At 35.5% G+C, this 12,597-nt stretch overlaps 1 protein-coding gene across 4 annotated transcripts in view; it reads left to right on the forward strand.

Moving 5' to 3' along the window:
- The window catches only part of LOC107672564 (tyrosine-protein kinase JAK2-like), a 36,598-nt gene extending 26,129 nt beyond the window's left edge, over positions 1-10,469 (forward strand). For all 4 annotated transcript variants that reach the window (XM_016465806.1, XM_016465807.1, XM_016465804.1 and 1 more), the window contains 13 exons: positions 1,411-1,545; positions 1,895-1,982; positions 2,060-2,193; positions 2,279-2,417; positions 4,417-4,568; positions 4,704-4,854; positions 4,974-5,110; positions 5,806-5,995; positions 7,488-7,612; positions 8,205-8,377; positions 8,526-8,643; positions 8,823-8,936; positions 9,844-10,469. In XM_016465806.1, the coding sequence (XP_016321292.1) occupies positions 1,411-1,545; positions 1,895-1,982; positions 2,060-2,193; positions 2,279-2,417; positions 4,417-4,568; positions 4,704-4,854; positions 4,974-5,110; positions 5,806-5,995; positions 7,488-7,612; positions 8,205-8,377; positions 8,526-8,643; positions 8,823-8,936; positions 9,844-9,978 (1,791 nt within the window). In that variant the 3' untranslated portion in view covers positions 9,979-10,469. The remainder of the gene's footprint in view (positions 1-1,410; positions 1,546-1,894; positions 1,983-2,059; positions 2,194-2,278; positions 2,418-4,416; positions 4,569-4,703; positions 4,855-4,973; positions 5,111-5,805; positions 5,996-7,487; positions 7,613-8,204; positions 8,378-8,525; positions 8,644-8,822; positions 8,937-9,843) is intronic.
- The last annotated feature ends 2,128 nt before the right edge of the window (positions 10,470-12,597 follow it).

The raw sequence follows: 12,597 nt of genomic DNA on the forward strand, positions 1-12,597 counted from the left end.
ATAAGTCTCTTATCTTGCCATTTTTCTTATGCTACTTTACTTAAAGCGGTCAAAGACCACTTATAAGTAATAATAATAATAAACATTTTTCTCTCAAACAGCCATAAGATCAGATATCAGATCAGATGAATGTGTAATGGCACATTTGCTTTGAACTATTTTTATTGTAATATCAGTTTGATTATTTTGATGGTACCCTTTAGACAGCTGTTGATAAGTGACTCTGCAACCACATATCAACTAGCGGTCATTAGAGTATTAGTATGTCTGCTACTGTAAATATATGCTAACACTTTATTTTGATGGTCAACCAACAGATAAACTGACTATAAGTGTCTTTGCAAGTACGTCAACTTATTCTACCATTCTTGAGGATACTAATACTCTAATGAGAGTTAGTTGGCATGTATTTGCAAAGTTGCTTATAGTCGATTGATTAAGGGGACCATCAAAATAAAATGTAACCATATAAAACATTGCATTTTTTTCAGTTGGAGTATTAAGCTCACATCAATTAATTAACATTAGCTCCACAGGAAACACTCAAATAACACTCAACATCTAACCACTCACAAGCTGTAGTAAGATACTGTGCAGATCTTAAATAAACAATGTCAAGATATGATGCAGTCCATTATACTGTAAGTGAAGTAGATTTAATACGGTGTTCATTGTGTGTTATAAATAATCATACTCTTAAACTTATAACCACAAATACATAAGTATTATGATGTATTATAATTGTTATGATTATTCATGAGTTGATATAACATATTATAAGTTTTTTTTATAATGCATTATGCATTCATTATAATGCCTTAAGAATACCCTTATAATGTATTATAAATACGGGCTTCATAGAAAGTGTTACCGATGTTTTTTTTTCTTTTGTTTTGAAAGAAATCGGTATTTTTATTCGGCAAGGATGCATTAAATTGAAATATTATATTATGTATAATATTAAAAAGGATTTCTGTTTCAAATAAATGTTCTTTTTATAAATTCTCTTCTCTGAATTTACTATTTATCATAGAATACTGAAAAAAATCACAGTTTCCGCAGAAATATTGTTTAAATAATAAATAACTATTCTCAAAATTCATAATAATAAGAAATGTTCCCGAGCATCAAATCAGCGTATACTAATGATTTCTGAAGAATCATGTGACAAAGAAGACTGGAGTAATGGATGCTGAAACTTCAGCTTTGTCATCATGGGAATAAATTACATTTTAAAATAATATTAAAATAGAAACAGTAAGTTTAAATGTAAGATTAAATAAATGCAGCCTTAATTAGAATAAGAGACTTCTTTCAAAAACATTCAAATATCTTTCTGGCCCCAAACTTTTGAACAGTATTGTAAATGTCAAGTTGCATATGATTATGTGTGTGCAACATTGTTTTCAGGGTGAGAGTCAAGGTCAGGGGACTTTCACCAAGATATTCAAAGGGATTCGGAAAGAGCAGGGAGACTACGGAGAAACCCATAAGACTGAAGTCATTGTCAAAGTCTTGGACAAAGCCCACAGAAATTACTCTGAGGTAAGATATAGATGAAATTTCTTGTTTCAAGAGATGGTTTCTTCAAAGTGTTCCACATAAATGTAAGGTGAAATATGCCCCAGTTTCTGGAATTATTTTGGAATTGAATTGAGACTTCCTGAATTTAAAAAAACTAATTAAACTGTTAAGTGTCTTAACATTTCATATGACTTTAGACACCCCATTTTTCAAGTCATCTAAACTATAATTTTTCCTTGAAATTATCCCTTTATCATCAAATTTCATAATAAGAGTTGACATGTCTCAGTCTAACTGCAGGAAATAAACTTGTTTGTGCTTGATTAACCATTTAGCATGTGGTTTCTTAATTTTTTTCTTCCTCTTTAAGTCTTTCTTTGAGGCAGCCAGCATGATGAGCCAGCTCACCCACAAGCATCTGGTGTTGACCTACGGTATCTGTGTGTGCGGAGAGGAGAGTAAGTGTTCACATTGCTCATATGTGACCAAAATGATTTACTGCCGCATACTTGAAGTTGTGGGTTTTTTGTCTTAGATATCATGGTGCAGGAATATGTGAAGTTTGGGTCCTTGGACATGTACCTAAGGAAAAACAAGAACTCAATATCAGTTAATATTCTGTGGAAGCTGGAAGTGGCCAAGCAGCTTGCCTGGGCTATGCTCTTTTTGGTAAGAAACCGCAACAAATCGGGAATAACCATGTGGGTTTGCGAGCCAGAATTGACTAATGGTTTTTGCTCTTTCACACACACAGGAAGAGAAGAATCTGGCTCATGGGAATGTGTGTGCAAAAAACATCCTTTTGATCAGGGAGGAGGACAGGACATTGGGAAACCCTCCATTCATCAAACTAAGTGACCCTGGCATCAGCATCACAGTGCTGCCCAGAGAGAGTGAGTCAGCAGTGTGAAGATTCTTTGAAGAACTTGTGTGAATCTGTAGCTGCCTTTTCACTATCTCCGACATTTGCATATGATTAGCGCATTTTACCTTCCTAGTGGCAGTCGCCACATTCAAACCAGTTGTGATGCAACTTAACTCTCCACTTGTTCACGATGATAAAGCGAATGAATAATGACTGAAGCAGTATATCCACACAAAACAAATGGTTGCCAATACGTCTGAAAGAAAAACATTGTAGATTTTCTAAGGCTAATCAATGTAATTAATTGGCAATTATAAAATAATTATTTTGAACATAAATTTTAACCACACGTTTGATAGAAAAAGTGTAGCAATTTAATGGAAAAAATTGTGGAAATTCTCAAATTGTTCATCACTAATCTCTGGCGGTCACATGCAGTTTAACTGCGAAAATGCAAATATTTCAATGTATCCGAAACTCAAATCGGATCCAAACATTCTGCATGTGCATATAAACAGAACTCCACGCAGCTCCCATGGTATTGTCCATTACAAATCAATGACTTCCAGTCTGTTGACTATCAGAGATAGTGAAAAGGCAGCTTTTTGCTTTAGTTTTTTCAGTATAAGGATGTAATAGGATTAGACCATGTTCTGATAAGAAGGTGTGTGTTTGTGTGTACTTGTTTAACTATACTTGTGAGGGCTAAATGTCCTATAGTGAAATAATATGACAGTACACTAGTGAGGACATTTTACTGGTACTCACTAGTTAAAAAGGCTTATAAATCAGACTAACATGTTTTTATTTAAATCTAGTGTTTTGCACATGTTCCTGTGAGGGTAGGATTAGAGGTAGGGGTTTGGTTAGGGGATAGAAAGTATCATTAACCTGGTATAAAATCAATGGAAGTCCATGCAATGTTCTCACTACAGTGAAACAAACATGTGTGTGTGTGTGTGTGTGTGTGTGTGCTTAATGAAAAGAAAAGCATAAAACATTTTTATAATTTAAATAAAGGATTTGAATCTAAAAATCTGAGATTCTCAATCATAGCATCATTAAAAATGATTGCTATTACCTCAGACTGAAGAAATGTAGTAAAAAACTAATGTATTTCAAAACAAATTAATGTAATTAGAGATAAATAACAAGAGAAATTCAAATTAAACAACAAAACAAAATAATTTTCAAGATACTGTGATGTAGACTGTCAAATGCTAGAACTGGTTTAGCATAAACATGTTTGCACACTAACCAGTAGAGGGCATATTTTCAAATAAAATTGTTCCTGTTTGCAGTGTATTATTAAAGGGATGGTTTGGTCATGCACTCACCCTCTTGTTGCACCAAGTTCTGTATGACATTGTTTCATGAAACAGAAATACAAATATTTTGTAGAATGTTTTAACCCCACACAATGTATTTCTCCACTCAGTGACAATTATTGAGGTCCAAAACAACACTGAACCCCAGTGAATTTCATTGTATGGACAAAAAAAAATCCACAGAAGAAAGAAAGTCATACCGGTTTGAATGAAACAACATGAGGTTGATTAAGTGATGACAGAATTTAAATTTTGATGTGAAATTTCCCTTGAAGATTTGTTGTTAATATGGTCCAAATGTATTCTATTACATGTAGTGGTCAACCAATGTGGGTGTCCAATGCCCAATATTATGACAACTTTTATATCACCACATAATTTAATGAATGCAAATAACATTTAAATAAACATGGTAAATTTTATTTGCTAAATTAAATTAAATTTACCACATTATATCAACTTTATTTAACACATTTATTCAAATTGTGCCCTAAAACTGAATGAAAGAAAGAAAGAAAGAAAGAAAGAAAGAAACGAGCCCAAATGGGAGAATTTATTTTCCCCATGCTGATAGTTTAAAATTGTTAATATTTATGCCGACCAGTGGTCTCATTAGGTAATAGATAATGAATTTTCACATTTGATCAAAATGTTTGCATTTAAAATGTCATTTTAAATGAATTGCAAATATTTTTGTAGTTCTGGTGGAGCGGATCCCCTGGGTGCCCCCTGAATGCATCTTAGACCCTAAAAGCCTGAGTCTTGCCTCAGACAAATGGAGCTTTGGTACAACTTTATGGGAGATTTGCAGCGGAGGAGAAAAACCACTTGCCAACATGGACAGTTCCAAGGTAAAGCAACACTTGTGTCCTCAGTATACTAATACAATAAATATAAATCAGAAAAACCTGTTTGTAGTAAGAAATGCTGTTAAAAGAATAAGCCGGACCTCTCAAAGAACATCATCTTTGTATTCCTCTATTCAGAAACACTTGTTCTTTGAAAATCGTCACCAGCTGTCTGCTCCCAAGTGGACAGAGCTGGCTAACCTGATCAACAGCTGCATGGACTACGAGCCAACATTCAGACCTTCATTCAGAGCCATCATACGAGACCTCAACAGTCTCTTTTGCCCAGGTCAGTACAGTCACTCTATAATACACACAATCCCGCTGGCATTTTGACATGTCACAATTTAATTGTGTTGTTTCTCTTGGACTTGCCGCATAATGTTGAGTGATGAAATGTGTTTGCAGATTATGAGATTGTGAAGGAGAGTGACATTTTACCCAGTAGAGCAGGAGCATCTGCATTGAGCACTGGAGCACTTCAGAATGAGGATCTAGTGCAGTTCGAGGAGAGACATCTCATTTTCCTGCAGCAGCTTGGCAAGGTAGACACCAACAACCCTGTGGGATCACTTTTTGTTTTGTATATAACCTACAGTATGTTCAATAGTTTCTGTGTTTTTTTTGTTTGTTTTTTCTTGACAGAAATTAGTTGTATTCAGCAAGGATGCATTAAATTGTCCAAAAGTGACAACAAAGACATTTATAATGTTACAAAAGATTTATATTTCAAATAAATACTGTTCTTTTGAGCTTTATATTGATCAAGGAATCCTGTGTCACAGTTTCTACAAAAATATTAAGCAGCATCACTGATCTCTGCATTGTTAATAATAATAAATGTTTCTTGAGCACTAAGAATACTGCAGTAATGGCTGCTGAAAATGTAGCTTTGCCATCACAAGAATAAATTACATTTTACAATATATGAAAATAGAAAACAGTTTTTTATATTTTTTATATTTTACAATATTACTGCTTTTACTGTCATTTTGATCAAATAAAGCTTAAGAGACTTCTTTCAAAAACCTTGAAAAAACTTTCGAATGGTTGTGTATATATGAATTGTCGATTTGCTTCATATTTCTTTAATGCTTAAAGGAGAGCAAGAAGTTAAGCTATAAAAATAGTGTTCATAATTTCTATTACCACAGTTAATTATTTGATTAAGTATGTGGAAAATAGTACAAATAAAGATGTGTGCTAATCAACTAATCACAGTAATTATCTCCTGTTTCAGGGAAATTTTGGCAGTGTGGAAATGTGCAGGTACGACCCCCTGCAGGACAACACCGGTGAGGTTGTGGCAGTGAAAAAATTGCAACACAGCTCTACTGAGCACATCCGCGACTTTGAGCGGGAAATTGAGATCCTCAAATCTCTCCAGCATGAGAACATTGTGAAATACAAAGGCGTGTGCTACAGTGCAGGTATGGGATTGGAAGTTGTGTTGAGAAACCTTGTCATTACGCTCACACATTTCCACAGAATTTGGATGACAGACTTTTTTTTTACACACTTGTGTTTTGCATTTTAGAGCTTCCAATAAATGTCATTTCAAAAAGATTTTGTTATATTTGGCTAAACTGATATTTTTGGAAATTATGAACAAGTCTAGTCAGCTGCATTAGCACATTCTGTTATATTTAAGGTTGTTTTCACTCTTAGTTCAGTTGCTTGGTTTGATTCCAGACAAGCAACAAGGAATTAAACTAGTGGTATTCAGGGTATATAGACGGAGTGAAGTGACGTGTGGTCAAGTATGGTGACCCATACTCGGAATTTGTGCTCTGCATTTAACCCATCCAAGTGCACACATACAGTAGTGAACACACACCCGGAGCAGTGGGGCAGCCATATTGCTAATATTGAGAAGGGAGTTAGGATATCCCATAGTGAGACACCAAAAAGTATGCTTGAAAGAGAACGATAGGTTACTTGCATAACCCTGGTTCTCTGATAGCATTAAGTGAGGTGTCTCATCAGAACACCCTCCTTGCTGTGCGAAGCGAAGTAGAGGTGTGCTCATTTTGAATGTCGTAATGACGTTGCATTGCTCCTTTTATACCAAGAGGAGAGAGCCACTCCCTGACACAACGTCATGTCTGCCAGCTAATTGGGGCGGGCGTAATGTAATTGGGCTTCTGAGGAATACGTATAAGGGATTGAGACACCTCACTTAATGCTATCAGAGAACCAGGGTTATGCAAGTAACCTATCATAGTGAGACACCTCACTTAATGCTATCAGAGAACCTGGGTTACGCAAGTAACCTATCGTTTTGAAAGCTGATTGGTTATGTACTTGCTCAATAATTGATTTTGGATAATGTTTTGCCAAAAACAGTTACGAAATGCAGCTTTAAGTTTATGCTTATGGTGTTGAAACCCTTGGCATCAGTCTCTCAACTGACCAGCACAATAACTGCATTTATAAAGGTCTACAGTGTAATTACATTTGTTAATGTGAAAATTTGCAGTGCAGTTCAAACATATTAAAACATGTTCAAACATATTAAAGCGTAAACATTTTCTAAATGCATGGTATTGATCTTATTGCGAACATTTCATCCATGTACTATATGCTTCATTTTTTAAAACGTTTATAATATACAAAATATTATAATTTGGTCCTCCGTTGAAACAGGATCCAATCATCCACTAAAACTCCGCCCTTTTCTTGCAATCCACTGCAATTTCACTAAACAAACCAGACTCTTGTCTCAAATGGTCTTGGGTCCACAGCAGAAGTTCTAGTATGAAAGTGACCCAATTGAATGCATAGTTTTCTCCCGCACTCAGTACAGAAAATGTGAAAGTCCATCTAGCCAAAGCTTTTTTTATTGATGAAATTAAGTAGATCTCTGCTTTTGTCTTAATTTTGGATTATTGTAAGCTTTAGCATGATTTCTTGTTCTCTTAGGAAGGAGAAACTTACGATTGGTTATGGAGTACCTGCCTCACGGCAGTCTACGGGACTATCTCAACAAGAACAGAGACAGGATTGACCACAAGAAACTTCTGCATTATGCATCTCAAATATGCAAGGTAATGAGGACTTTTACTCTTACATCAGTGGTTCTCAACCCGGGGCCTCAAGATGACTTAAAATGATTTCAAATAAGACAAAATAAGCTTTGAATTCAGATAAAACCATTTCAGATATTTTTATTTTTATTCACCGTCGGCAACTGTTTTGTTTTTTCTTGGAAGGACCAGCATTCCCACTTTCTTGGAAAACTAAGCCTCGTATTAAAAGTGTGATTTCTAAACCTGGAAAAGGTTTAATACAATTTTAAGACTCCGTGAGCTTTTTTATAATGAATATATATTTTTATAATTATGCCAAGCTCTAAAATATTTTATCAGATAGAAATACTTTTTATCCTAATCCAGTAAATCACAAACAACTAGAAAAGTCATGGGGTCTTTGAATATTGTTGTGGACTCTAAGGTTGAGAACAACTCTCATGTAGTAGTAATAACTTGCATCTCTACTAACTTTGGTCTGTAAGCCTCTTCTTTCTTTCTCTTCATTTCAAACATGTTTTTATTGTTCAGACTTGCATGTCTTTTCCTTTTTTGCATTTTCTTCTTCCCAATCTCCTGAAATGTCACGTCTGCTGTAATGTCTCTACAGGGCATGGAATACCTTGCGACAAAGCGGTACATTCACAGAGACCTGGCCACACGTAACATCCTAGTGGAGAGTGAGTTCAAGGTGAAAATTGGTGACTTTGGCTTGACCAAGGTTTTACCTCAGGGCAAAGAGTACTACAAGGTTAAAGAACCTGGAGAGAGTCCAATATTCTGGTACATTTTATTTTGTTAGTTTTCATTCCCAACAAACCCATATGACTTTCATGCTTCTGTGAAACAGAACGGTTCACAGAAGAAAGTTGTGTTTGTGATTGTGTTTGTTGTGTTCGTTAGGTAGTTGAATTGTTGTTCATTGTGACAGGTATGCACCCGAGTCTTTGACTGAGAGCAAGTTCTCAGTAGCGTCAGACATCTGGAGTTTTGGAGTGGTTCTGTACGAACTCTTTACATACAGTGACAAGCTAAGTAGCCCACCTACAGTAAGTTTCTTGTTTTTTTCTGCATATGTGATTTCCTTGCACATGTCATAAGGGCAACCTTTAACAGTTGCTTGTTTTGAATTGTTTTGGCTATATAAATCACACAGAGCATGTCCAAAGAATCTGTCAACGACACGTTGTGGAAATTCTCTGAGGAATCTCTGTTTTGTTGTCTTCAGGTATTTCTGAGTATGATGGGAGGTGACAAGCAGGGACAAACAATAGTATATCATCTCGTTGAGCTCTTGAAAAGAGGAAACCGTTTACCTCAGCCTATGGGCTGTCCTTCAGAGGTACCACATCTCACAACACAATGTCAGCTTAATCAGATTAAGAACCTGACTTCTAATGTACAGTCCTCATAAGATTTATTCACAAACATAAAGCAAACATATAGTGACAAAATGCTATTAATAATCTGTAGACATTTGACATTTATACCCCATAAATAATATTGCACAAATTCAATCCTGCTAAAATTTTGAAAAACGGGGGTGGGGGGGGTGATAAGATTTCTTTCAAGTAAATTCTGTTCTTTTGAACTTTCTGTTCTACACTGATAATAAGAAATGTTTCTTGAGCGCTGAATAAGAATATTATGATATGTGATTTCTGAATGAGTAATGGCTGCTGACACAGGAATAAATTACTTTTTAAAGTGCCACGATTATGCCTTTTCGAATATTACCTTTCATGCAGTGTGTCATGTAGCTGTATGTGAACATAAACTATCTGCAAAGTTGTGAAGCCGACAGTGCACGATAAATAAAGTTATTGTATACCATCTGACCAATCACAGCAGTGAGGGCTCACAGAAAGAAGGGGTTTAGAGAGACTGATTCTTTAAACTGCTTCGCACGAGTTATAATTTAGAAATTAGGTCAAATGAAATCTATTTTTTGAGAAAACTAACGTGTTTTTTTACCTTGCATGCATGTAAACCTGTTTTAGGAGACTCATAAAACAATATTAGCAACCTTAAAAATGGCATAATAGGGGCACTTTAAAATATATTCAAACAGAAAACCAAACAAAAATTTTAAATTATGTGATGTTTCACAAATATTAATGTTATACTGTATTTTTTCTGCAAAAACGTTTTTTTTTTTGTTTTTTTTTACGGAGTTGTACAATTGTATGAAGTGTCTGGCAATTTCAAAGCAGCAAATTGTAAAATATTCCCTTTCTGAATTCTTTTAGATGTGCGAGATCATGCAGGAATGCTGGGACAACGATCCTAGTCTTCGGCCACCCTTCAAGGAGCTCGCTCTCCGCATAGACTTGATCCCGGACAGCAGCGATTCAGACCGATATACCCAAGTGCCTGCGTTTTAAGAAAGAAGCTTCACTCGCTCACCGCTGCCATGCAGATACCCAGAGCCTGTCCTCTGGCCCTGTCCGCTGTCTTAATTCGTTTCTTTGTGCCATTTACGGAAAGATCTGACCCCAGGACTTGATCACCTCATCTTCTGACCGAACAGTTAAGGTCATTTATATCAAGAATGGGTTTCTCTTTTGCTAGCAGTGCTGGCATGCGCCACTCTATCAGCGATGGAATGAATGAATCGTTTTCTTAAATGCAAGAGCTGTGCATTTTTACATCCACATGTTTGTATGTACATATATAAAGATGATTTTATAATTTTATAAAAATGAAATGAAGAACTGTTTGGATGCAGTGTCATGTAAATTGAGATTTCAAAAAGATATATAATTGTTTATAGCTTGTTTGTTGTAATGCAGGTGGTGTCTGATTGAAAAGATAAAGGATCTTGCTATTGTAAGTCTTTCTATTTTCTTTGAATAAAAAATGCTAATACGTTTCAGTCCTTGTTACAGCCCAAAATAGCAATTAATGAGCCTTTTTCCAATGGTGTTAGCCCCCATTAGCCTCCTTGTAAGATGGTGGGCATGTGGTGTTTTGTGCTAACCTATTGCTAACCTATCTTTGAGGGATTCTGTGAATTGGATGTAGAATTTTCCTGTTTTTTGCCCTCAAACATCTTTTTTTTTTTTACTATTTAGAACCTATGATTTGAAGTTGTACAGGTTAAAAAGGAAATATAGCATTTTCTATGTTGTGTTGAAAGGACATGCAGAGTGTGTATTCTGATCCGTCAGTCCCCCGGAGCTGTGGAATGGCAACAGTCCGGTAGTCAAACAGACTTGACATTATCCACCTTCTGCTGGCTAGTACCAGTTTCCATCACACCGACTGACCCTCTAAACTGGCAGGGTGTTATTGCACCAGTTTCTGAAATGAAACTGATCTGTGTATAGCACACTTAACTATTTTGTGACAATTGAAGCTTGTTAAGTTAACAAAAAACAGATCAGTCATTTCCCACAATTCAAAGTTAGAAGTCTGAACAACTTTTTACTCCTATCATCGTCATTTTGGCATTGACATTGTGTGTTATTTTGAATCACTTTAGAACAGATAGAATGACATGTGAATGCATTTTCATCTCATGATTTGCTTTGCTTATAAAATAACAAAGCTCTAGTTGGATTATGATGCCAGGTACTAATAAACCCGTATTTTGAGCCTAAAGCCTGCTCAGATTAGGCTGTCGCTATCTAGTTCACTTTTTTTTTTAATGGTAAACCATGTCTTCCGTGGTACAGAGTTTTGCTTTATGGAACAGAAGCAGCATCCTATTGCGTACGTTTTCTGTGCTGACAGTGACTAATGCAGTTCAGAACAGTGCAGATGACTTCATGTACTGTTGATGTACTGGAATGCATTTGTTCTTTTAGTGTGCATTGCATAATTCACATTGCACATATGTACGTTATACAGCTAGAGTTTGTAACACGTGCTGAACATGTTTACATGAATATGAAATCTGGCAGGAGGTTGACTCGCAGTTTGGATCTCTTATGCAACCAGCTGATGTTTGCAAGGAATTGGTGTGGAATATATTACAACATTCTTTAAGGATTTATTGAGCAGGTTAGGACAGATGAACAATGAACATCAACATCTTTTTTCATGGTAATAAGGTGGCCGACTTACGGGATATTGCATTATGCTATATAAGGGAATAGACACAAAGGCATGTTTGATGCAAAAATTCAGTTTTATTTTGCACGATATTTAAGTGGCTGTAGTGGCATTTTAAATTGTTGTATATACATCAGTGCAATTGGAAGAAAAAAAGTGCATGGAAGAATGAAATATGGCAAGTTTGAAGAGAGGAGACGAGTCTTAGCTTCTGACGTCTAGTTGTAGCCATATACTTTTGTACTTACGTTTTAAATATCCTGTGCATATAGCGCTTCATCGTTTCATGATATTTTGGCCAAGTGTATTAAACGACAAGAAAAACTATAGCACCCATATACTATCTTAGTTTGAAGGAATCTTTTGTAACAAACAAAAATTATTTGAAATTTGGTAGGAAACAGAATTTGTGATTGCAATTTTTTCCTTATTGTGACTCATATCAGAGCAATATAGCTTCTCCAATGAGAGAAAAAAAATAAAGTATGGTGGGACTTATCCATGGGGAATTAATTGAATCATTGCATCGTTGTTGCTTCCTAATCTGCTTGTTAAATCCACCATTTTTGGGTCCAATCACTTTATCAGATTCCAAAAGCAAACAACATAAATAGTGCTAATACACACATGGTGTGCTGTAATGCTTCCAGAAATCACGATTCTAAACTTTATCTCCATAGCAAAATCTCATTTGGCCTGACTGTGATTGATCTTTTATGAATCGTTAAAATATTGGTGTCTGGGACACAGTGACTGCCTAGCGCACACCACGACTTTTTAGAAGCTTGGGTTTCAACGAATAAATGAAGAGTTTGGTTCCAAAACGCTATAAATCCATTTTGATTAATTTGAGTAAAAATGTGTTTTCTTTACCAAGAAAGTGGCAAGATGAAAACCACTATTTTCTGTTTCAAACTTTCACATAGCATCTTTAGGTTATAATAACA

The sequence above is a fragment of the Sinocyclocheilus anshuiensis genome, unplaced genomic scaffold, assembly GCF_001515605.1.
Source record: "Sinocyclocheilus anshuiensis isolate Anshui unplaced genomic scaffold, SAMN03320099.WGS_v1.1 scaffold176, whole genome shotgun sequence".
NCBI lineage: Eukaryota > Metazoa > Chordata > Actinopteri > Cypriniformes > Cyprinidae > Sinocyclocheilus > Sinocyclocheilus anshuiensis.